This window comes from Aristolochia californica, unplaced genomic scaffold (genome assembly GCF_029961685.1).
Source record: "Aristolochia californica isolate CCGP_79_NKW_82.1479 unplaced genomic scaffold, dmAriCali1.0.hap1 SCAF_1, whole genome shotgun sequence".
Classification (NCBI taxonomy): domain Eukaryota; kingdom Viridiplantae; phylum Streptophyta; class Magnoliopsida; order Piperales; family Aristolochiaceae; genus Aristolochia; species Aristolochia californica.
This window is the reverse complement of record NW_027181770.1, coordinates 52,965,278-52,989,997: the sequence shown is the minus strand read 5'-3', so window position 1 is coordinate 52,989,997 and position 24,720 is coordinate 52,965,278. Positions and strand designations below refer to the sequence as shown.

Sequence of the window (24,720 nt, the reverse complement as noted above, 5' to 3'; positions counted from 1 at the left end):
AATCGTATTAGGCGTAAGCGTCCAAGTATTCTACAATCAAGAAACAATAGTGAGGAAGAGAAACGGGTGAACTGTCAGAATAGTAAACTAAATTTCCAATTTCAATATCCTGTGTTTTCTTTATCTATTATTTGACTTTCCTTTACATCCTTAATATCCCCCTCTCAAACTAAGCATATAAGTACTCAGGCGAAGTTTGTGCCAAAAAAAAAAAAAATTAAAAATGATCACGATAAAAGTTAAACGCTAAAAGATAAGTATTAGAACAATTGAACAACTGAATATAAATAGAAAACTAACATAACTAAAATACATTTAATTGAGACTCTTCTATAGGACCACTTCTTGTAAGACTCCACCGTATTAATTTTGGCTCTGCGAGACTTCTTATTATGAGAGTCATGTACGATTTTTCTATATGTACTCTTCAACGTGGAGTGACTATCTTAGCTAAAGTACTTTTGTTGTCACATTAATTTGTGGACCACCTAGAATACCTAAGAACAAAATGGAGTAATTGCCTGATCCAAAATCAACTCGATAGTACCATTGGATTCTATATTTGACCTTCTTGCTTGATCAAGCAACAGTTTGTTGTTTTAGAACCTTTCCGTGAAATGAGAGTGTCAATAAGATAAATACAAAACTGACTAATATAGATTCAGGATTTCCTGACTATTTAAAAACATAATACCGAACTAACTGACCAACAACAACTGAAGTTGAGTTGCACCCTTGCAAAGTTGTTGATTTTTAGAGAGGGATCATGGAAGATAGATGATAAGAGAGGAGGTGAGAGAGAAACAGAGGACAAATGAGAGCATTTTCGATTTTAACATGAGAAGATAATGAGAGAAAGATAGATTGTTCTCTTGCATCATGTCTTTTTTAAAAAGGAATACAACTTGAATTCTACTAAAAATAAAGTTTCCCAAAATCTCCAATTACACCCAAGAATATCACACTAAATATAATCACAATAAATTGTAATAAGAAAACTAAAAATAAGAAGATTAGGAGGAATCTTCTTTGCATCATGTCATTTTATAAAGGAATACAACTTGAATCCTTCTACAAATTAACTTTTCCAAAGCCTGCAATTACACCCAAGAATATCACACTAAATCTAACCACAATTAGTTGTAATAAGAAAACTAAAACTAAGAGAATAACAAAGAAATCTTCTTCCCACACGTGCTCCATGTGGTATCCTTTTTCTTCTCTTCTTCTTTAACTTTGCTTCAACTATGAGATCTCCTTTACATGAGACTCACCTTAGATTCATTGCTAATAGCTTCATCAACACTCTCCTTCAAGTTGGAGTTTATAACTTCGACTTGTAGAAATTCTTGGTCTTCAATCTCATGGAGCTAAAAAGGAAATTTTAAAAAACAAAATTTCTTCTTGTCCTCATATTGGATCTTCCCATTGCTTAGATATTCTTGTCACGTAGATTTTGATTATCAAAACAACGCATAAATGTAAGAGAAGAAAAATGACCCCTAGCCCAACAACAAAACTCCAAACACCAATTTAAAAGGTTGCTCAAATTTAAAGACAAACCAACTTGATTTTAGGGCAATAAAAAGAGTACTCACTTAGTAAGGGTAACTCAAAATACCACTTGGTTAAAAATAAAAAAAAATGATTTAAACTAGTCATTGGGTGCACTCCTGATCTAATCAAGTAGTGGGTCTATGGTCTTTGCTCTGAAATGATTTAAAAAAATAAAAAATTGAAGAAATATACGAGGAACTAAGAGTGTGAATAAAAGATAGTAGCACTCCTACTTCCACAAGGAGGCACACAATGCATCAATCATACTTTAAAATAAGAAGCAGACACTTAATAGACTACTAGATGAATGAAAGTGACTAGGCTTAATTCAAGATGGAGACAAATAACTTCTCCAACAATTTTCATGAACTCTGCATCGTTGAGTAATAGGTAAAATTTGATTTATTTTGAATTATAGACAACCGTTAGATTGTTTGACTTTTGATAGTCCTCACAAGTTGAACTCTTGTAAAAAATTCTCCAAAAAGGAAAGTTTTTAGGTGGAGAAAAAATAGAAACTTGATAAAACCAGAATTCTCATGTAAGAAAACATAAACTTAACCAATGTGGGAAAGGTTTCTAAAAGTGGAAACTGCGGTATTTTTTTTAAGTAGGAAAAGTTGACAGACAAATTGATATATTTGGAGTTCATGATAAGGCAACAAGAATTTCTAATCCATAAATTTCAGACATATATGCAAGAGGAAACTAAAAACATGTATGTGAAGAAGAGGGAAATAGGACTTCTCTAGATAAGGGACGTGGAACCCAACAAAAAGGAGTTCCTAATAAAAATAGAAACCCCTTAGAAAAGAATGTGAGAGTCCTAGTCAAGGAGGTAATCTAGTCCAGGCAATGTGAGATCAAACAAATAGAAACACTAAAGGAAACAAAAATACTCACACTAGAAATTTAAAACAAAAAAGAAAATTAGTCAACTCAAAATTAGCAACTCAAAAAAGAAGAAAAAATCGTTCTTGATATCTTCTAATGTTGATATCTCTCTCTAGAAAGCGATTTGTTGGATTAGAAAATAGACTCAAAGAGATTTCTTTTGAGATATAATATAAATTCCCGTTCATGAAGGCACATTGTACTGCTACTCAAATCCTTCTTGTTACTTCAAATATCAATTTCTCTTTGTAGGAAACTAGACTTGAAGATATATTTAAACATATACTATTTGAAATATAAAAATTGTTATAATAATATAAACTCTAAAGACAAAAATATAAAATGAGAGAGGGTCAAGAGAGAACATGTTGAATATTAACTGGAGTGAATAATGAGAGAAATAGGTTGGTGTCTTACATCATGTCCCTAAACTCTGAAGATATTTCTTCTTATTACTTGAGAAAGAAAGAAAGACAGGATAAAGAGAGAGCATGTTGGACATGAACTTGAGAGTATAATGAGAGAGATAGATTGCTCACTTGCATTATGTCCTTTTATAAAGGAATATAACTTGAGTCCTACTAAAATAAACTTTTCCAAAAGTCCCCAATTACACCCAAGAATATCTCACTAAATCTAAACACAATAAGTTGTAATAAGAAAACTAAAACTAAGAGAATAAGGAGAAATCTTCCTCCCACATGTGCTCCATGTAGCATCCTTCTTCTCCTCATCTTTAACTTTGCTTCAACTATCATTGCTAATAGCTTCTTCTTAAAAAAAAACATGTAATTCTATAAGTAGAAGTCCCTCTCACATACCTCAAGATACATTTTAATGCCTCAAAGTGTTGTTGGCATAGAAAGTGCATGAAATGACACACTCGATTGACAAAGTATGCACTAGGTGAGTGAAAGTGTGATGTTAAAATAAGGCATTGAACAAAATTTAGTAATGTTCAGGTGATTCAACTTCAGACCTTGGGAATACTATAACTCAAGGCACTAGTGGTGGATAAACACTTGTAGTTTGAAAAACCTGACCTTTCTAGCATATCCAATGGATATTTGTGTTGTGACAAATGAATTACAAAACTTGTTTAAAGAATTTAAATCCTCAATAAGTATTGTAATGAACCTAAATCTTTCTCATGGAAATGTTTGACCAATAAAATTTCAATTCTCGAATAGAAGCATTATCACTATCGGTCACAATAATGTCATTAGCATACATACCAAGATCAACATTAGGAACATATTTCAAAATGTGGATGAATAGAGTGATAAAATGGTACTTGGCAAAACTTGCTTTCATGTAAGACATCATGAAACTAATAGTACCAAGACTTAGATGCTTGTACGAAGCCATAGATAGACTTCCTAAGTTAACACATATAACTATCCCAATCTTATTATTCAAATTATTGACCAAGGTTGACCCTCATCCACATTTTGATGAGAAAAAAACTCAACCTAATGTACTAATGATTGTAAATTAAGTATTTTAGAAGTAATTTCTTCAAAAGACACAAATTCATGAGCTTGGCAAAATAATTAGCAAATTCATCACAAGACTCATGTTATAAGAAGTGTCAAGTCCTCTTGAAGAAGCACCCACAAGAGGATTAAAATTTTGAAAACTAGAGTCGAGTCAATTAGATTAATCTCAAGAACTCTAGCCATGAACATGGATAGTCAACCAAATCTGAATCCTAAGGTACACAAGAGATTTGGAGCTTTCGGGCGTAAATGTTTCCTAAAATATACTTAATCGATGCACAACCATGTTTTGAACTTGCTACAATCCCTTAGGATAGTTTTCATCATGCTTAGAAGCCATTTTAGAAACAGGTAATTGGAATGAACTATGATATTCGATCATATAGAATGAAACTGGCAAGAAATATAAAATATGATTAATCATTTGGACAAACATGATCAATCATATAGAATCCTACCAGATAAGGTCATAAAGCATAATCTATCATCCTGCCAATCGAATAGGATTGATTGATCAATTGTTTTTTTTTTTTTTTGAAAATTTGAAATATATTAATCGATGATATGATCGATCAACAAGCATATGTAACCAAAAAAAGTTTTATACACAGTTGATTAATTATACCTTTCCAGTGATCGAACAATATACTTGTCAACTTTTTGAAAATAGGCACATAATGACTAGCTTGGTTGATAATTTAATAAATAGGCCGCAGAGTGTCTTTTACAACATTAAATGAGCGTGTATTCTAAATCCCAAGCATTCAAAGAAGCTTTTACTTGAAATTTCCATACAAGCCCATTTTTTAGAGAAAAAAAAAATTATATTTTTGCATTTTCCTCAACCTCTCTCAATCAGTAAGCATCCTAGCTTTCTCAAGTTGTAGCATCTATTCTCTTGTGCTCAAATGATTAGAAACTTGGATTTCTCTAGGAGAAGATTGTTTCTTCCATTCAAAAAGGTGTAAGTTTTCTTTTTCTCGTTGTACCTTTCATTTCCTTATCAAGGTTGTTTTAGAACCTGGAATCTATTTGGAGTTGTAAATTGTAGCGAATAGAGTTTATTAGTGGATTTTTTTCCGAGCAAGGGTTCTTAGGTGGTGATTACCAATAGGGGAACGTTGAAACAAAATTATTTGTGTTCTTTATGGTGCATGCTTGTCTATTCTTTTAATTACTTCAATTTTTTAATTTAGCATCAAAATTTTAATTTAATGTCTCAATTCACCTCGAAGAAGCCATCTAGGCCAACAATTGGTATTAAACTAAGCCAAAAGCATTTGAAATAAAAACCTTACTTGATCTTACTCAGTAGATCTCAATGGCATACCAAACAAAATGCTCATTTCTGAAGGACAGTTTGCCAACCATCCCTTAGTGTTTAATAGAGTGAACTATGCATATTGAAAGGAAAAAATGGAATTCTTCATATAATCCATGGATTGGGACATTTGTCATGTGACCAAGAATGGGCCATTTGAGCATAAAAAACTAATTGATAGCCACTTGATTACAAAGGAATATAATGAACTTACTAGGGAAGACAAAGAGCTACTTAGAAAAAAACTCTAAGGCTAAATTCTATGATGTGCCTTAGGTCCTAATGAGTTTAGTAGAGTCTCAACTTGTAAAATCACAAAAGGAATTTGGAACAAGTTGGAAGCAGTCATGAAGGAACCACATGAGTCAAGGACTCTAGGATCAACTTTTTGGTAGCCCAATATGATGAATTCAAAATAAAATAGGAGAATTCATTGTTGATATGAACTCTAGGTTCACTCATATTATAAATGAGTTGACCATATTTTAGAGAGGAGATTTCCCTATATAGACAAAATGATAAGTTTCTCAAGGCACTTCTAAATAGGGGTGGCTTCGAACCCAGCCGGCTCGGTTCAATTCGGTATACTTGGATCTCGAACCGAGTTCGAGATCCAGCTACGACTCATTGGAGTTAACAAGCCGAGTTCAACCGAGTCAAGGTTCCGCTCGAAAGCTCGCGAGCCGACTCGTTAACGGGCTTGTGAATTGCGGGATAGGGAGCAAGAGCAAGAGAACGGGGGAGGGGGGGTGGCGGCTATGGCAACCTCTGTCGCCGCCTACTGTTCCTCTCTGGCCACTACATCCCCTTCCCTTCGATTTCTTTGCCTATGTTTATGTCACCTCAGTTTCCATCGTCGTCGCTTCCATCACCGCCAATGACAGGTCCTCGCCGGCTCTGCACCTTCGCTCCGCGTCGTCTTGGTGGAAAATCAGAGTCCAAAGTCGAGACCATAATTGGGAGACAAAATCTCCCCTTTATGTGAAGACGATTTCGCACGTATTCGAAAATCATGGAGTTGGTACATGTTGAATTTGATGAGTCAGATCCATCAAATACAAAACCAAGTCCAATTTTCGATGATGAAAAGCAAACCCATCTTGATCCATCAATGGATTCCAAACCCCAAGACCAAAGTCTTGGAGAGAATCCAAAAGACATGAATAAGAAAGAGGAATCTTGTATAGAGCCAAAGAACTATAAATGCTTGGCTGATCACTCTTTACATCAAATAATTGGTGACTCCCAAAGAAAAATTGCAACTATAAGGATAACTCATGAAGATATGGAAAATAGTGCCTTTCTTTATGAGTTAGAGCCCAAATGCTTTGTTGAAGCCAAAAAGGATGATTTCTAGATAATGGCAATGCAAGAAGAACTAAATCAATTTGAAATAAACCAAATTTGGACTCTAGTACCTAGACCCCAAGATCAACAAGCGATAAGACTAAATGGGTTTTTAGGAACAAAGCCAATGAAGATGTTGAAGTAGTATGAGTGGAATTTATTGTAATTAAGTGAGGGAGTGGTATGAGTTGTAATTATGATTAATTTTATGTTCCTTTGGTTTTCACTCATGTACTAGGGTTTCTGGCACAAAATTTGTGCTTAGTTTTCCTCACCTTTTTCATCTCCTTTCTTGCATGATGTGCCTAGCCTTCTCTCCTAAACTTCTTTTTTTTCGTTCCTCCTTATTTCTCCTTCTTCTTCCCCTAAACCTTAGTTGTTCTAAGCATGAAACCCTAGATTCTAGGGTTTTATGTAAATTTATTCTCAAAGTGTTAAAAGTGTGCGAAGGATTTGATTTCTATGATAAAAATGACCAACTCTAAAGTGCTCAGCTCCTTTGGATCGAATTTGGAGATTGAAATCTTATATTTAGAAACCATCTAGTAAGGCATTTCTTGTGCTTTTAGTTTAAAATTTTACTTGTTTAACTTGATTCTTGGTAAATCTTATATTTCATAACTTTGAAATCATATTGTTTATTCTAGAAATCACATTTGGAGCATTTGAAAAGAGCTTTTAAACAGTATTAGAGATACTTTAGCCAATACGACCGGGTTTGTCTCTTGATTAATTCAAATCCTCTTGTTACAAAGATCTCTTAATATCTCTTTTGTAATATGTACATATTCAATTATACTTTATTGTAATCTCATCCTTGTAAAAATATTAATATTAGTACAATCACCTAAAATCGGGTGTCTTCCATCCATTCTTTCATGGTATCGAGTCACCTACCTTTCTTCGTGATAAACTCTAGTTCTTTTGCATCCAATCCTTCATTTGTTACAAAATTTTCCTCCACCACTCCCACCACCACTTTTAATGTCAACAACATAGCTAATGTAGTATCTATCAAACTTGAAAATACTAATTGTCTTTTGTGGAAATCATAGTTTCTAGTTATTGAGCAAACCTATGGTCTACTCACATACATCGACGGTTCCTTCTCTTGCCTATCTCAATTTCTCATTGTTGGTGGGGCTCTCAAACTAGCCAAATCTATCAAGTTTGCTCAAATTATGGTCATTCTGCTTTGGATTGTTATAATCGTCTCAACATGAGTTACCAGGGGTGTAATCCATCCAAACAACTAACAACCTTGCATATCAATGTTGCCTCCTCCAACGACTAGTTACCAGAGATAGGCTCTACATAACATGTTACTCATGACTTGTCTAATCTTAACATTAACTCGGCCTATGTTGGTACTGATCGTGTAATGATTGAAGGTGGTACAGTTTTGGCTACTTCTCATACTGGGCTTTTTTTTTTTTTTATCAAATAGTATGCAGCTTCAACTCAATAACGTCTTATATGTTCCTTCCATCTCTCGTAATTTTTTGTCCGTTGCCAAGTTCACAAGAGAAAATACCTGTTATATTGAATTTTATCCATCTCATTTCTATATTAAGGATTCAAATACATTGTTGTAATCTTATCCTTGTAAAAATATAAATATCAATACAATCACTTGATATCAAGTGCCTTTGACCCATTCTTTCACGTAGTATTGATTGTGTGGGGCTGTTTTCTAAAATGCATGCATCATTGAGCTTGTACTTCTATATATTTTGATTGATCTTGATCTAGAATATTGAACTCAAGTTATTCTACTAAGATCCCTAAATAGTGAGCCTATGTTGTGATATTAATTTTTTTAATTGCATTGCTTTAAGTATTCCCACTATTTTTCAAAAAATCACTTTAAATTTATATTAGCTTTGATTTTGAAATTTTGTCAATAAAAGACCCTTTGAACTACTATTTATATTGAATAGGTACTTAGGATAGATGTACCTATCTATTACTGCTTGAATTTTTAAATTTGCCTATTAGATATTCATTTACATGTATTAAAGTGTAAACAAGTAATCCTTGCAATTTTGATCAATCATTGGAAAGACAAGACCGTCATCCGCACAACTTAATTGAGAGATGTCATGCATGGCCCAGAAATGTTATTATTGTTAATGAGTTATAAGTCATTGTGTAGGTAGGTGGTGCTAAAATTCCATTTTCGGGTCTAAGCTTGGTTGCTTAGTGAGCTAATGTTACAACTCTCAGTGTGGATCTAGGTAGAATTGCACAATTAGCTATTGAATATGTGGGTTTAGGTTCAGAGTTTAGTTAGTTATTGTAATCTAAGTCAATGTATACTATTATAAATTGGATGTTATGATCAATTGATAATATACGCCACTGTCTCGTTGGCATTGTATTTAGACCTATTTGTTGAAAGTGTCATTGTAAATCCCAAATTTAGTGAACTTTTAACTCCGAGATAAAAAAATCCTTGAGAGTAGATTAGCAATCTGAAATACGATTGCAAACCACTATAAATCTAGTGTTTTCTTTTATGTGGGTGATTCCTTGTGTTTGATCTATAATTACAAAACCAATTGTGCTCATTTTAATTAAAGTTGCAAATGCACCCAAGATAAAAGAAATTGGAGTTAAATTTAGTAACAAAACTCTAAAAACTTAATCACTCCACCTCCCTTCTACATTTGTTCCTCACCACACCTATCAATCACCTCCCTCAATGGCACAAAAAAAGGTAACAAGAGAAGCAATGGTCCCCTTCAACCTCTACTTCTCCCCCTTTTCACTATAACAACAATAGAAGAATCCCATAGTAAAGAGGTAGGTAACATCAGCCCTACCCTTCTGCCTTTTGCCTAAGGGCCCTACTTCCATACTGTCGTGTAGAATTTTACCACATTAGAAGGAAAAATGAATCTCCTCCCTATTGAATTTATAGAAAAGATAAAAGCTTCATTAACTTAATATAATTAGTCTCTATTTATAATAGAAGAAACATGTAGAATCCAATTATAATTAAACTACCATTGTCCCAGTTATAACCAAAGTTAAACACTAAAATATAAGTCTTAGAACAATTGAATAACTAAACATAAATAAAATACTACCATATTTAAAACACTTTTAACTGAGACTTTCTATAAGACATCCTCTTGTGAGACTCTTGTTAGCCTCCACCATAATAATTCTAACTCTGTGAGACTTTTCCTAGAGAAGTCTTCAATAAAAAGAAAAAAGAAAAAGTTTTCCATCAATTCAATTTGGTTCCTCCACTCTTACTTAGTAAATTAAAAAAAAAATTAATGGTACATAAATAAGATGCCTCTAAGATGATGATAAGATTGTGCACATTGATTTAATTAAGATATGCTTGTCCCACTAGCACAAATCCAACCAAGGGAGGCAATGCGCCACCCCCACCACCCTTTCCGCGATCTTCAGCTTTCTGTCCTCTTCTTCTTTTATCTTTGTGACGAATCCCCCCATCAATTGCTATTACGAATATTAATAAACAGAAAGCAGATTCTAATCGCTGAAATCCACACCAGCTCTACCAGTAATCCTTGCACGTACAGCTGCCATTTTCAAATCTGTGGTACCTGTTCACGTCTCTCACCACAATTTCCCGCGCAATTGCAGTGCTCATGTACTTGAACGCCTCGTGACAGTCCCTGCAGATCCTCAGATTCTTCACCACTCTCACCGGTTTCCCATAAGGGACGCTTCCACTCACCAGCCCGAACGCCACCGCCAGCTTCTCGCTGTGATACCATAATGCTTTTCGCTTCTCGGCTGCTTCCACCTCGTGCAGCATCACCTCCGGCATCTCCGCGTACCCCAATTTGGTAATCTTCTCCATCAATTCATCTATCTTCGCATAAACCTCAGCAGTTTGTGGGTGCTTTCGGTCTCCCGCCATGAACACGTGCACTTCTCCTCTTACTTCGATCCAGCTCCGTCCACCTTCCTTCTTCACTCCCTTACCTTTCATCGCCGTCCAGGCTCCTGCCACCTCGGTCCACCTTCCGGCAGCGGCATGGATGTTTGCAATCATGACGTAAGCGGCATCGTCTTGTGGGTCTAGCTCCAGGAGTCGCCGGTTGGCTGTTTCGCCTACATTTGCGTTGCCGTGGACCACACAAGCGGAGAGCAGAGTCCGCCAGACAGCAGAGTCGGGCTGGAATGGCATGGTTTCAGTGATACGCAGTGCCTCCTCCACATGGCCAGACCGTGCGACCGCGCCCACCACACAGGTGTAGTGCTCGAGGCCTGGTCGGACCTTGTAATTTGCCTCCATCGTGTGAAGCCACCTTTCCGTTTGCTGAACTGCTCCACTGTTGCTTAGAGCAGTTAGGAGCGCAAGAAAGGTGAGCTCGTCCGGCGAGAGCCCTCTCACTTGCATTTCATTAAATAGCTCGAGGACAGGGCCGGCATCGCCGTGCTGCGCATAAGCAGCCATCACCGAATTCCAGCCGACTATATTCGCCTGCGGCAAGAGCCCATCGAATGCCCGACGTGCATCGGAAACCATTCCTGCCTTCCCATATGCATCCACCAGCGCGGTACCCACCACCAGATTTAATTCAAGCCCCGCAGCAATGGAATGCGCGTGCAACACCCGACATTGTTCGAGGGCTGCAGCCTCGGCAGCAGCACGCAGAGCGCCCGACACACTGTACATGGTTGACCCGACACCGGCAGATTTCATATCAGCAAAGAGCGACAACGCATCTTCCGAGCAGGAATTCTGAGCGAGACCGACTATAGCCGCAGCATAGCAGACTTCGTCTCGGTGAGGTATTTCATCGAACGCCTGGCGAGCGTGACGAGTTAACTTACATTTCGAATAAAAATGAACAAGTGCAGAGCCAGCGTAAGGGAGACAAGAGAGGGAGAGCTTGAGTGCAATAGAGTGTAGCTGGAGCCCGGAAGAGAGAAAGGAGAGAGACGCGCAGGTTTTGAGCAGGGTTGCGATCGTCCGCTGGTTGGGTAAAACAGGGTAACGAAGCATGGAGACGAAGAATTGGAGGGCAAGTGGGGAGTTGGCATGGGCGGAGACGAGCGCAGTCCATGAAATCACGTTGGGAGGCACGGGGAGGTGCTGCAAGAGCCGGGACGAGTAGGCGAGTGTGGAGGGGCTTCTGGCATAGAGCGTGATAAGGTAGTTGAAGAGCGCGATATCTCTGATCGCACTTGTGACTGCGCGGGCGTGAAGAAGACGAGGATCCGCTATGGTGATCGGATCTCCGAGCTTCACCGGGCACATGCTAAGCGATCCGATGGACGTCGCAGTCGTCTCTCCCCTAATTCACTTCCATCCTCGGCAGTTTTTGAAATTTGAGAAAACCCTCCTTCATGCTTCAGCAGATATAAAGAATGCCTGATCTTGAGTTTCATATTTGATTGGGTTTATATTTCATAATTTAGAGGGTGTCTTCGGATTAAACAAAAATAACTTCAAGAAATTGCTAAAGAACAAATTAAGAACTGTTCATAGCATTACACATGAACCAAGACTGATTCATCAATAAATTAACAAGGAATGTGAGAGACGTGGTGAAAATGGAGGTAATGTTGTTGTCTTATTGTATTTTCCTTTGGTTTTTCTCCGTATTGGGAGGAATACTCACATGGCATGAGTAAAAAAAGCCAAAATCCCTCTCACTGTCATCTCTCTCGCCCGCTCGGCCCTCCAGACAAAACATTCATTCCCATTTTTCAACAACGGTTACATCCTCAACCCAGATACCTCTTTCCCACCAAACAAAAGTTTCTGTTCTTTTCTCTCCTTTTTCAACTCTCCCCCACCACTTCCAGAAATCCTTGTTCCGTCGTGAAAACCACCTTAATTTGAAGAATGATCCAGGTCTGTGATCTTAGTAATCTGTTTAAGACGAAAGAGGGAAGACAGAAAATCTCACATCCTCTGTTCCTTGGAAACTAAAACGATGGAAATGGGAAAAACTATCGGATGAAGTTGTTAGCTTTACCGTCGCGTTTCTTCAACACAGATCTAAGGAAGAGGAGACAAATGACTACGAACCCCAAAGCGGCGGCTCCTCCAACCACAATGGCCACCGTCTTCCCCGTCTGCTGCCCTGTGCAAACAACAAAATGAAAACAAAATCTCACCAACTTTTCAAGCCCCAAACGTTCAAACCCTAATAAGTAATCACTTTCAATGACAGAAACCACGAAATATTATTAGTTTATTTCCCCCAAAAATACTCATGGGCCATCTCCACCTCTCGAAGCCCTACCATCCACATCGATTCTGGCCGTCTGATGAATTGGCGACTATTTCCAGTCAGCAAAATTTCCGGGCTACCCTGAGGAGAGAGAAGGAAAAGAGAGAGGGAGAGGGTGCATACACCGACATTCCCTGTATATTCCTCATTGGAACAGAGAATTGGCGAAATTCCCGTTGAGATGGATAATCAATCAAGACCCAGTTACCCCACTTCCAATTCTGAAAGACAAAAAATAATTGCTATGTGGAAGATTGACTCGGATTTTTTTATTTTTTTTTATGATGGATGAAGATCCAAAATGTAGAAAAAATCACCTGAAGAATGGCCTGGAAGCCCATTTTGATAGTAACTGTAACTCATGTAGCATCTGTTTAAATAAATCTGACCAGCAATGGAGAGTCCACACTCCACCTGTGATCTCTGGACCGCCTCTTTGATGCAAGACCCACAGTCTGAGATCCCCAAATCACCCTCGCATTGTGCTATAGCATACACGGAAGAATACGTCGTAGCGTAGAAGCCACTCCCGCCTGAAATACCAGTCTGCAACTGGTTAAAAACAATGTTCCTCTTCTCCTCGAATCCGACCCCTTTCGACTGTGTGGAACTACACATCTTATAAAGCATCTCCGTGCCTGAAATCTGAGGAAATCCAGTAGCTTGGTACACCAGGTAGCAGCCGGCAAGTTGGACCCGGCCGGCGACACTCTGGCCACACAAGCTATTGGCCATCTGAGGGAGCCTACGCACGCAGGTGTAGCAGTCGGCATTACTAAGATCTCCCCTGCATTGAAAGAGCCCTGTGATGGCAGTTTGGCCGCCTCCGGAGCTCGTCTTGAAGAAGCGGGCACCAGAAGCTTGGGCGACGAGGGAGTTGAAGAGGGCGGTTAGGGTTTCTTGGAAGCCACTGTTGGGGGTGAAGGTCTGTTTGGCGCATCCCTTGTATACCAAGCTGTTGGAGTCGGCCGCTATGGTGGAAACAAAAGGAAAGCTAATAAGGATGGAAGCGACTAAAGAGACGGAGAAGAGGCCGAAGTTGGAAAAACCCATCTGAAGTTTTTTATCAAATCATGACGGATTCTGTGTTTTCAGAGGATTTGGAGAGCAGGAGCGAGAGAGAGAGAGAGAGAGAGAGAGGAGCGCTCTGGCGAGAGCCGGTGGCTTCTTTTTGGGGGATGTGGGTCTTTTTCTTGGGTGGCCTACTGCTGTCCAACTTTAGAGATGCAGGAATGGTATCTTTTCCTCTCTTTTTTTTCCATTAATATAACTTCAATGAGCCATGGCTGCATGAATTTAAAAAGAAAGATTAAAATTTGGGAATTAGGAATTAGGAATTAGGAATTAGGGATGAGAATGACGGAAGGCGGGTTTTCGTATACTCTATCCATCTCTATCTCTCCCGTTCCATATTGTAACTTCTAACTAGTTACTTGTACAAATCAGAGAGGATTTGACCATGGACGTCCAACACTCTGGTTTAAATTTCAAAATAATTAACTTCGTTGGATTCATTATTGCAGTCTGCAGACAAATGAAAAGTTAACATTTGTGGATTTTGGCTGCAGTCCGAAGCCTGATCTGTTTCTGGGTTGGGAAAAGAAAGTGGGTACGCAGCTTCGGAGTTTGAGGTCTACAAGAAAGCCATTCTTATTGGGATTCGAGCTGTGGAATTTGTAGAGGATGAAATGATTTTTCGGCGGAAAAGCTCTGGTAATTTGGAATAGGAGTAGTCGTTCCTCACAATTAAGCTTTTGCAATCCCCCATTGAAGACCAAAAGCTCTCCCCTGAACAAATTTACTTCTTTACAGGTAAATCCTGAAACGTGACAAAACTTTGTGGAAACAGAAGAAAAGAATTTCAGGCTAATCAAACTTTAGCAAAATAAATCCGCTTGTATCGTCAAAGAAGAGCATTGAAGGAATTGCCATGGCTGGGTTGTTTTTCCCTCTCCATATGACCACCAGGATGAGATTGGGGAAGGGCCTCTACCTACCCATACAAAAGACAAAGAATGGGTCCTTTTCCATTACCTTCTGGTGGTAGAGAAAGCTAAAGAAAAGGGAGGGGACTCCATTTTTTATTTGCAGAATTTGTCCATGATTGCCTATTGGCACAAACATCGGAAGGGTGTGAGATTCTTCATTCCTATGAAAGAAGAAGAAATAGGTTTGAGCTTGACTGGTGGGTAGCAGATTAACCCATCAGTGCTCCTTTCCCTTGATTTCTTCCAATGTATAAGGAAAGGACTAGCTCAATACGGCCAATAAATAAACCTAATTCTCCCGCCCCTCCTCCTTTCAGAAATCGTACCGTCGTTCTCACTAACTAAATGGTTCCAAGTGACAGGCTTTGCAGTGTGGTTGGTGCCAACTGCTTGTTCAAGCCATCGTTTTTTCCAGTTTTGATCGCCGGAGAATTTTCTTTAACGCCCATGCGCTGTAGAAATGATATTCTGGCGTGATTCAGGTACGGTTTTGTCTGAGTTTCTTCTCCGAAGCTGCTTCGAGTGAATCCCCAACCATCTTGATACCAAGCAATCGTAGAGTTACTTGTTGCTTGGTAGGCTTATTAAACTTCCTTAACTTGGGCTTAACGCTTGCTGGTATGAAGTAGCTGGACGTGTACTAGTCTGTACTAACTTCTTCATGGATGACGCTCAACTGCTTGCCCAGTTTCAGTTTTTATTCATACAAAGACAGGTGGTTGAGGATTCCATTAAAGAAGAGGCACTTGAGCAAAATGAATATATCAGGATAGCTAGAAATTATTTTTTAGGTTATGTTTTCAAAACTCTATTAATTTTAAATTTAAAATAATATAATCTTATAATTTTCTAATATTTAATGTTTATAATAAATACACAATACTCATATAAAATTGAGATATTTCTTGAAAATTTCATTACATAAGAGTATAATAATAGAACTACATGTAAGAGTTAATCTTTAAACTTAATAAACAATTTTTGCCACCCCTTCCTCCATTGTTCTTTCAGTCATTTTTTTCTATCAGAACGGAAAATGGCACCCGCTTGTGAAAGAATCATCAAGGGAAGACTGAGAAGATTTAAAGGTGACGACGAAAATTGACAAACTCTTTGTGGAAAATTGCATTATTTTTCTAGGAAAATTCATTTTTATTTTTAAATAGATTCTCGACATTATCAACAAAGGCACACTAATGGGACTAATTTTTTTTTCTCATGGAAAATAAAAATTTATGGGAGCCTATTTAATAAAAAAAAACTTCAAAATAAATTAAGACACAAATTTTGCTAAATTAATCCATGATGGAAGACTTAGATTTTCTCTCCATTATCGCTCTAGATAAAGATCTATAAAATTAAGTTGTTATTTTTGCCCCCATAGAGATCCACTAAAAATGTACATGTTGAATCGAATCAAAACTATAGCCTCCAAAAGAATCATTACTACAGGGCAATGCACTAACATTCAACTTGAGAAATTTTCAAAGTGACAGTCCCCTGATAGTCCTCATGCCTGCAAGTGGAATCTAATGAAGAACAAGTTAGATGATACTTTGTCTTATTATTTAAGGCTTTTCAAATATAATTTTTAATATTTACTCCATGTAAAAAAAAAAACTCCACATCAATCAATTAGATTCACCAATATCATGCATCATGTACGCCACATTAGGGTAGTTTTATGCCTCGAAGTATATTGCAAAGAAAGATTTTAGACTCAATCTCAACATAAAATCGTGGATGAACTCAAATTTATAAAATGAGTTAACAAAAACTTTCGAAATAGAGAACCTATTGCTATGTTGCATAGAATCAGCAATTTGGTAAATAGTAACATTATTCTGATGAAATTATTTTTTTATACTCACTTGTCAATATAAATAAACCAACTCTATCAAAAGTAATATTTACTATTAATAAAAAGGTATCAACTAATAACATTTTACAATGCATAATAACTGGCATCGAACATTGAAAAAATATAGAAAACCTCATCCAACTCCTCTAATCCAACCTTTGGCATCTCAAATAGATATATTGAGTCTTCGTAAATATAACTAGTGGATATGTTGACCAAACATTGACTTCTATTTTGATTTTGATGATAACAAAACATAATTGAGCTGACAATTACAAATCTAGTATTTCAGATATTTTTTCTTCAAGAGACACTAAATTCAAGGTCTAAAGCATTTAATCGATACAAACTTTTCAAAGACCTTATACTCCATGGAATGTCAAAGAACTCTTGAAGAAGAACCCTCATGAGGTGAAGAAAATTTGAAAACTGAAGTTTTAGGAATCATTGAGTTGAGTCAAAAACTCAATCTATGTAAGAGAGCAGTCTATTTCATTAAAAACTTGAGGTTTAATGCAAATTTGGAGCTTAGGACATCATTTGTATTCAAACTTGTTCTTACAAATACATACACATATTTCATACATATTTGAATCACTTAGGATCATCAATTCCCATGTTTTAAAAATTCACATAGTGAACTAGCATTGGACTGATCGATCAACATTTGCCAATGATAGATTAACTAGAAGTGCTCAGGCAAAAAATATAAAGCATGATTGACCAATCAAGGTTGATTGATCGATCATTCCAAATATGGCCAATCTGTCATATAAAGCATGATTGATCAACCCATTTGGACTCATAGATCAATACTATCTAAGCAAAGAAAATTCATGTTGATTAATCAATCAACCTCAGTGACTGATCGATCATATAAAACTTTGCCAATCAGGGACATAAAGCATGATCGATCATAGCAGGGTCATTGATCGATCATACTTATACATTGATCGATCAACTTAAAATGTCAGACCCGATGAGAAGATATTGATCAATCATAAAAACACATTCAGTAGAAAAATAGTCGTTACACACAATTGATCGATCAACCACTTTACATTGATTGGTTAATGTAAACTCAACTTTTTACAAACGGGCAAAAAATGGCTAGTTTAGCTCGAGGAACTTATAAATACCTCACCAAATGTCCCATTGAGAAGTTAATGAACTTTTATTGGCATACCTATATGCATTTTTTTCAATGCTTTAAAATTTCTTCCTAAGTTCATTTTTGGGAAAGAGAGACCAAAAACCTTGCAAAATCCTATACTTCTTTCTCTTCGTTCTCCTTGCATACACTATGCTACAAAGGCTAGAAGCTTACAACTCTCAAAGGCTGGAAACTTCTTTCTAATCCACTTGTCCAAGCATACCCAACAAAAGAAAAGCGCAGATGAACTAGTAGCTTCAAACCCTGAAAATGAACTTAGAACACAATAGGCCAACTTATGATTGAACTTGCAACACTTTTAGACTGACTAATCCTATACTTCTAATACACTATGCTCAAAGGCTAGCCTCAATTCCTATAGGACTAGGTCTCAAAAGGTCAACTTTTAACTTAACCAATGACACTTTGAAACGCGTTTGTGTGACCAAAGATTTGAGAATCAAGATGTTTACTACCACATTGGAAAAATAATCCAATAGTAGTCACAAAGTCGAAGGAGCACAACCAACCTTGAACTGACTTGGGCGAGTAATGTAGCCAAATTCTAATGCAAATTAATGGCCGAACAATCTTCAATCCTAAAGAACTCCAGACAACAACCTTGAATGGACAAGGTCATAGCTACAACAAGGCATGGAAAATTCTCACAAAGAACTTTAGCGAACAACAACTTCAAAAAGCCCTAAACAAAATGACCTCAAATAGACTCAAAATTCTAGTCTAAATATGCACTGACCATCAAACTCCATCCTGCCATGCAATTTAGCAAATAGTCGTGAACCAACAAGCAGTAAGTCCCATTCTTGACAATGAAGTATAACTACCAGCAAGGAGTTCTCTATATATAAGTCACGAACTACGCCACTGGTAGAAGCAAAACTTTGTTGCCATTTGGTTACCATGTACTATCCTCTGTAGCACCAACAAGCTAATGGTCATCACAACGGTACAAAAGTCACAAGACTACCCACCACAGTGCTTGCAATTCGGGGCACCAAAGGTTGCAAAGGTAAATGGAGAACTAGAAACTCTCTTTGACCAAATCCAATGTCATGAAAGGTCTACTTACGAATAAACTCGTGTCACTTAGACCAATTTTCAGGTAAACTAACAATTCAATAATAAAAGACTATGAGGCCTCCTGCCTAAAAGCTTACAAGTCCTAATCATGAAAATGTTGACTTATGACACAACTAATGACACTTTTAGATGGTTCTAGGTGCACAACTACATATTTGAGGCTCAGAATGTTACTATTACACTAGTTTGGGAATGGTACTTGGGTGCACCGCCAAATTGAGCCAAGGCAAATGGTCACATAGGTACATATGTAAATAGCCAACCCACCTCAATGCTTGCAAGTCAATGCATCTAAGGATGGAACTGGTTGCATGGCTATATTGAAGGTGAGAGGACAGCCAACAACTTTGTTTACCCAAATCAAGGTCACGAAAGGTCAGCTTACAATTGAACCTGTGCCATCAAAGACAGATTTGGATAAATAGAAAAATCAATGTACAAAACTATGAGGCAACCTACCCCAAAGCTTGAATCATTGGATTGTGAAAATGCTGAATTACGACTTAAATAATAACACTTTTGGATGCTTCCAATCATGTGAACAATGATTTGGGGCTCAGGATGTTACTATTACACCAACTTGGGAATGTAACTTGGCCATACCATCAAATTGAGCAAGGCGAAAGGTCATACCATTACAAAAGTCAAGAGCCCACTTGCCTCAATACGTGCAAGTCGTCGAGGCACCAACTTATGATTGAACCTACACCATCTTAGACAATTGTATAAGACTACGAGGCTACAAAAAACAGTAGGACTATACCTTCAAAGTATAGTATACCTTGGATAGCCCATCCAAGAATTGGAAAGGGTAAGCCTGTTACGTTGCAAAGGATATGGCACTCAAGGATATTGCAAAGGATATCAGCGAAGACACATTTATACACGTATGCGGGCCTAAAGGGTCTCCCACGCACATGGGCGCACACAACCGTGAAAACTGGCGCCATGTGGGCGAGGGCCGGCAAAACCAAGAAGCTGGTCTGGATCTGTATTTGGAGTTTCGTATTGAATTAAAAGTTATTGGAACTAGATCCAATCTCGCCTCGCGTGCATGGGCCTCCGTGGCTCGTCTTCCTCCTCTTGCTAGTCGCTGGCAGAGAAGCAAAAGGCCAACAAGTAGCAGTCTACCTGCCAGCCATGGGGCCTCCAGAGTCTCGCCGTAAAACCGCCGCCAGCCACTGGAACGTCCCAAAAAAAGAAAATAGAAGAAGAAAACAAGTTAAGGCAAAAGAGAAAAAATCAAAGAAAAAAAAAAAGGAGAAGTATAAGCTTTTAAGGCGACCCTATATAGGTCACCCCTATAGGAAAAAAGAAGAGAAAAAAAAAGAGTGGAAGTTGATAGAGAAGAGAAAGAAAAGAGATGTTTGAAGCTTAGCTAGTTGGACTCCAGCAACTAGGGGTGGCATCGAATCGAGCCGGTTCGCGAGTTCGATTCGATTTATTTGGATATCTGTCGAGATCGAGATCCAGATAAAGCTCGTTTGTGTTAACGAGCTGAGCTCGACTAAACCATGGTTCGGTTCGAAAGCTCGCGAGCTGGCTCATTAACGGGTTCGAGAGTCGGAGACTCGGAAGCGGGAACGAGAGCAAGAGCGAAGGGAGGAAGAAACAAGAGTGAAGAGGGGGATCAGGGTGGGGGGTGGAGATTCTTCTTCCCCTCATCACCACCGAGCCCCTCCGTCTGTTGTTGTCGCCATGGACAGTTGGTCGTCGGCCGCCTTCACTGCTTGGTTCCATTTTCTTCGTTCACTTTCAACTCTATTTTCATCGCCACCGCCTTCCCCGATGACAGGTCCTCGTCGGCGCCGCTAGACCCCCCCCCCCCCCCCTTTCGCACGCGAAGACGATTTCGCACGTGCAAGATCATAAGCAAGTGAAAAAAATAACTCTTTTTTTAACTCTGGTTGTCCCTTCCTCATGGCTCTTGAAGAAATTGAAAAGACATTTTAGTATGAATACATTTCTGGGGACTATTAGTGGATTTTTCAAAAAATGTAGAAAAGACATTTTTAGTAGAAATACGTTTCTAGGGACTATTAGTGCCTCCTTTTTTTGGAAACATTTTTTTCTAATTGAAAATTCTTATTAAAAAAATCATTTAATTTTCTAAGTAAGATTTTCTTACCAAAATGGGCTAGAAAACTATATAGAAAATTTTTGAATAAGTATTTGACAATTGATGCTGTAATACTTTTAGCATGAGGCAATTTTCATAGCAATTTTGTGTTTGACATTTTATTTGATTAAAAATGTATCAATAAGTATAGTAATATATTTTTATTTATTTTCCTAGAAGAGGCAATAAGATGTCCATTTAATATGTATCAAAGGAAAAACATTTCTAGTTTTTCCTAGAATATAAATTTTCAACCAGGGGCAATAAGGAGGTCATAGTAAATTTATGGCCAGATTCAAAAATTATAAAATAAGCTAGACAACATTTGGGGTTAAAAACATTAATATTGGTGCGTTGTAATCCATTATTGAGATTCAATCCTAAACCTCCCCTATCATTCTTTTTTTAAAATGTATGCATAATTTTATATATAATTTATTTGACATATATTTTATCTAGAATATTAAATGTAGGTTAAGCTCGAACTCGATTAAAATTTTAGGCCTGAGGTAAGGGTCAGCTCGAGCTCAAAATATTTAAATCAAACTTGGCTCGAACATAGGAAGGTTCTGATGCAACCCTTATGCCCAATTTTAAGTAGAGGTCATGCTCAATTTTATGTTGAGGTCATGCCTAATTTTATGTAAAATGTATGCTCAATTTTATATACAATTTATTTGACATGTATTTTTTGAAAAGTTTTAAATGTATGTTGAAGCTCGAACTCGAGACATGTATTTTTTGAAAATTTTTAAATGAATGTTGAAGCTCAAGCTCGGCTCGAACTCGGTTAAAATTATTGGGCTCGAGCTCGATAAAAATTTTAGGCTCAAGCTCGAGTTCAAAATATTTAAATCAAGCTCGGCTCGAACATATGTAGGTTCAGGCTCAACTCAACTCGATGCCACCCCTACCAGCAACAGTAACAACCTCTTGACAAGTCAAAAATTGACGAGGCTGCTTCAATAAAAACTTTGTATTGAACAACGTGATCCTCTTTTATAGATGAACGGAGGGAAGAGTCATTCAGAACTACATTCGTTATTTCATAAGAGCCCAAGTGCAACTCAAATATCCTTATCATGTATTTCTCGAATTGGGAGTTTTCCTTAACTTACCTAGTAATTTAACATGGAGAGTGCTATCTTGATTTAGAATTAGATAAGGAATAGAGTTTGAGGCAAAAGGGGATGTGTTTGGTAAATCCTATCCTTATCTCTTAGCATTTAAAGCACATGTAATGACTTTACTTGCAAGCCCTGAAAGTATAGAAATCTAAAAAAACACACAAAAAAAAAAAAACAAGAAATTGGGGCCCAATCGGATGAAGCACCATTGAAGGATTTTTTCACACCAAACAAGCTTTAGTTGTTAAACCACCTCACAATTGAAAAAGCTTAAATAAGTTTCAACTCAATCCTTCAAGATGCTCGTTGGTTCAAAAAAACAAGAACTTGCTAAGCAGGTACAAAAGTAAATAGCCAACCCACCTCAATGCTTGCAAGTCGAGCCATCCAAGGATGGGACTGGTTGCATGGCTATATTGAATGTGAAAGGAGAGTCAACAACTTTGTTAGCCCAAATCAAGGTCACAAAAGGTCAATTTACGATTGAACCTATGCCATCTTAGACCGATTTGGGTAAATAAAAAAATCAATGTACAAGACTGTGAGGCAACCTACCACAAAGCTTGAATCACTCGGTTATGAAAATGTTGAATTATGACTTAAACAATAACACTTTTGGATGCTTGCAATAGTGTGAACAATGATTTGGGGAGCAAGATGTTACTACTACGCTAACTTGGGAATGTAACTTGGCCATACCATCAAATTGAACCATGGTGAATGGTCATACCAGTAAAAAAGTCAAGAGCCCACCTGTGTCAATATTCACAAGTTGTCGAGGCACATAAGTGTCATGTGGCATTATAGGAAAACTCCACCAAAGAGTAAAAGATGGCATTTGTCCAGATGGGTCAGATGACGTGTCATACTCTCATGGGAGGAAGAAGAAGTCTAACCATATGTATCTCTCCCCTTGTATGTGTACCTAGTCAAGGGTAGAGGGAAAAGATAAGGATGAGAAAAGGTAGGTAGGGTGGTTGAACCAACCCCACCACCCTATTAATAGAGGGACTCCTTAGGTGTTTAGGAGATCGTTTTTGAAGAAGGAGACTTGCAGAATAATTTCTCCAAGTTTAAATGTATTGAAACTCCATTCGTGAGAACAATATAAAAAAAACTGTAATTGCCAATTTGTCATGGCGAGTATTCATAGTTTACATACAATTTCGTATAGATTACTTCAATGTATGAATGGAAATATTACAAAGAGATTTCCTACAATTTGCTATCAATTACGCTTTAGATTAAGGCATAATCTTTTGCCTCTGATTTAGGCATAGAATCCTCATCATCTTCTGTTACGCCTTTGATTTAGGCGTGAAATCCTCCACCCCCGCTCTCCACCCCCCGCAATTTGAGCGTCATATTGGAACAAACATGAAGCTTGGAACGAAAAAATTAAAAAAGAGGGTGCGGAAAGCTTTTGGTGAAGATGTCGGCAACCTGCAGGTGTGATGGCACATACTGCGTGTGAAGTTTGTCAGCAACAACAAGTTCTCGAAGGAAATAATAATCTAATTTAACATGTTTGCATCGCTTGTGAGAAACTAGATTGGAGCTAAAAAAGATTGCATTTTTTGTCGCATAAGAGAAGAGACCGTTGTGGAATAGGAACATGAAGATCACAAAGGAGATGCGTAAGCCAAAGAAGTTTGACTACAATGTATGCAAGAGCACGATATATAGATTCACTATCGGAACGTGATACCGTCGGTTGCTTTTTAGCACTCCAAGAAATCAAATTGTCGCCAAGATAGACGGAGTAGCTAGAGGTAGAACGATGAGTGTCAAGATAGTCTGCCTAGTTAGCATCAGAGTAAGCAACTAGAGCACCAGGAGTAACAAATGGGTGAAAAGTAAGGCCAAAGTGAATGGTGTCTTTGACATATCGAAGAATACGCTTAACAATAAGAAAATATTCTTCAGTGGGAGCATATAGAAATTGGTTAATAGAGTTGACTGCATGTGCAATGTCAGGGCGAGTGATGGTCAAGTATTGGAGTGCACCAACAAGAGACCTGTAAAGAGTGCGATCCAAAAATAGAGGACCACCAACAGACAGATGATGGGAAACAACCATGGGTGTATGGACAGGTTTGTTGTCAAGTAATTGAGCTCTAGTGATAATATCCCGTGCATTGCCATCTACAAAGAGCTATTTTTTTTTCTGAAACTCTTCTACTGGTGCTTCTCTGGGATCTTTGATTCAGAGGCTGCTGATTTCATGTAATTCAGAGATTGGGTTGATTAATTTGCCAGCAAGATTATCTTTTGAAAGTAGGCATCATTCCAAAAGTGGCTTCATTTTTTTATTAGCTCACTAGATATCCAGCAAGCCATAGCTACTTGAAGTTGCACTGGTCCTGACTCACTAAAGCGAATTAATCATCCTGGTATTACGAGACATTACTGTTATTTTTATTTTGAAAACTCCTATGATTTCCATCTTTGATTTTCTTCTGCCGCTGGCATTTCCATATGAGATACATATCCTGTGAACTTCCAATTTTTTTTTATCTT

General features: G+C 37.7%; 3 protein-coding genes across 3 annotated transcripts; all 3 read right to left on the bottom strand.

Annotated features, from left to right (window-relative positions):
* Positions 1-9,828: 9,828 nt before the first annotated feature.
* Positions 9,829-12,092, bottom strand: LOC137950768 (pentatricopeptide repeat-containing protein At3g24000, mitochondrial-like). Its single transcript, XM_068797385.1, has one exon. The coding sequence runs from the start codon at positions 11,867-11,869 to the stop codon at positions 10,154-10,156; it is 1,716 nt and encodes a 571-aa protein (XP_068653486.1). The 5' UTR covers positions 11,870-12,092; the 3' UTR covers positions 9,829-10,153.
* Positions 12,093-12,166: 74 nt separating this feature from the next.
* LOC137950776 (plasmodesmata-located protein 2-like) lies at positions 12,167-14,070 on the bottom strand. Its single transcript, XM_068797397.1, has 3 exons — positions 13,169-14,070; positions 12,594-12,701; positions 12,167-12,487 (listed from the first exon to the last, which is right to left on the bottom strand). Exons 1-3 carry the CDS (start codon positions 13,902-13,904, stop codon positions 12,480-12,482), a joined length of 852 nt encoding a protein of 283 aa, XP_068653498.1. The 5' UTR covers positions 13,905-14,070; the 3' UTR covers positions 12,167-12,479.
* A 9,688-nt stretch (positions 14,071-23,758) lies between these two features.
* LOC137948686 (uncharacterized mitochondrial protein AtMg00810-like) lies at positions 23,759-24,280 on the bottom strand. The gene is made up of 2 exons (XM_068794825.1): positions 24,086-24,280; positions 23,759-24,001 (listed from the first exon to the last, which is right to left on the bottom strand). The coding sequence occupies exons 1-2, from the start codon at positions 24,278-24,280 to the stop codon at positions 23,759-23,761; spliced, it is 438 nt and encodes a 145-aa protein (XP_068650926.1).
* Between the last annotated feature and the right edge of the window lie 440 nt (positions 24,281-24,720).

Excerpts from the sequence above, each read along its gene's own strand:
- LOC137950768 (XM_068797385.1), bottom strand. The coding sequence starts at position 11,869 with ATGTGCCCGGTGAAGCTCGGAGATCCGATCACCATAGCGGATCCTCGT.
- LOC137950776 (XM_068797397.1), bottom strand. The coding sequence starts at position 13,904 with ATGGGTTTTTCCAACTTCGGCCTCTTCTCCGTCTCTTTAGTCGCTTCC. Across the intron at positions 12,702-13,168 it reads GCTTCCAGGCCATTCTTCAG|GGCAGCAGACGGGGAAGACG; the intron begins GTGATTTTTTCT and ends TTGTTTGCACAG.
- LOC137948686 (XM_068794825.1), bottom strand. The coding sequence starts at position 24,280 with ATGGTTGTTTCCCATCATCTGTCTGTTGGTGGTCCTCTATTTTTGGAT. Across the intron at positions 24,002-24,085 it reads TTAAGCGTATTCTTCGATAT|GCAGACTATCTTGACACTCA; the intron begins GTCAAAGACACC and ends GATGCTAACTAG.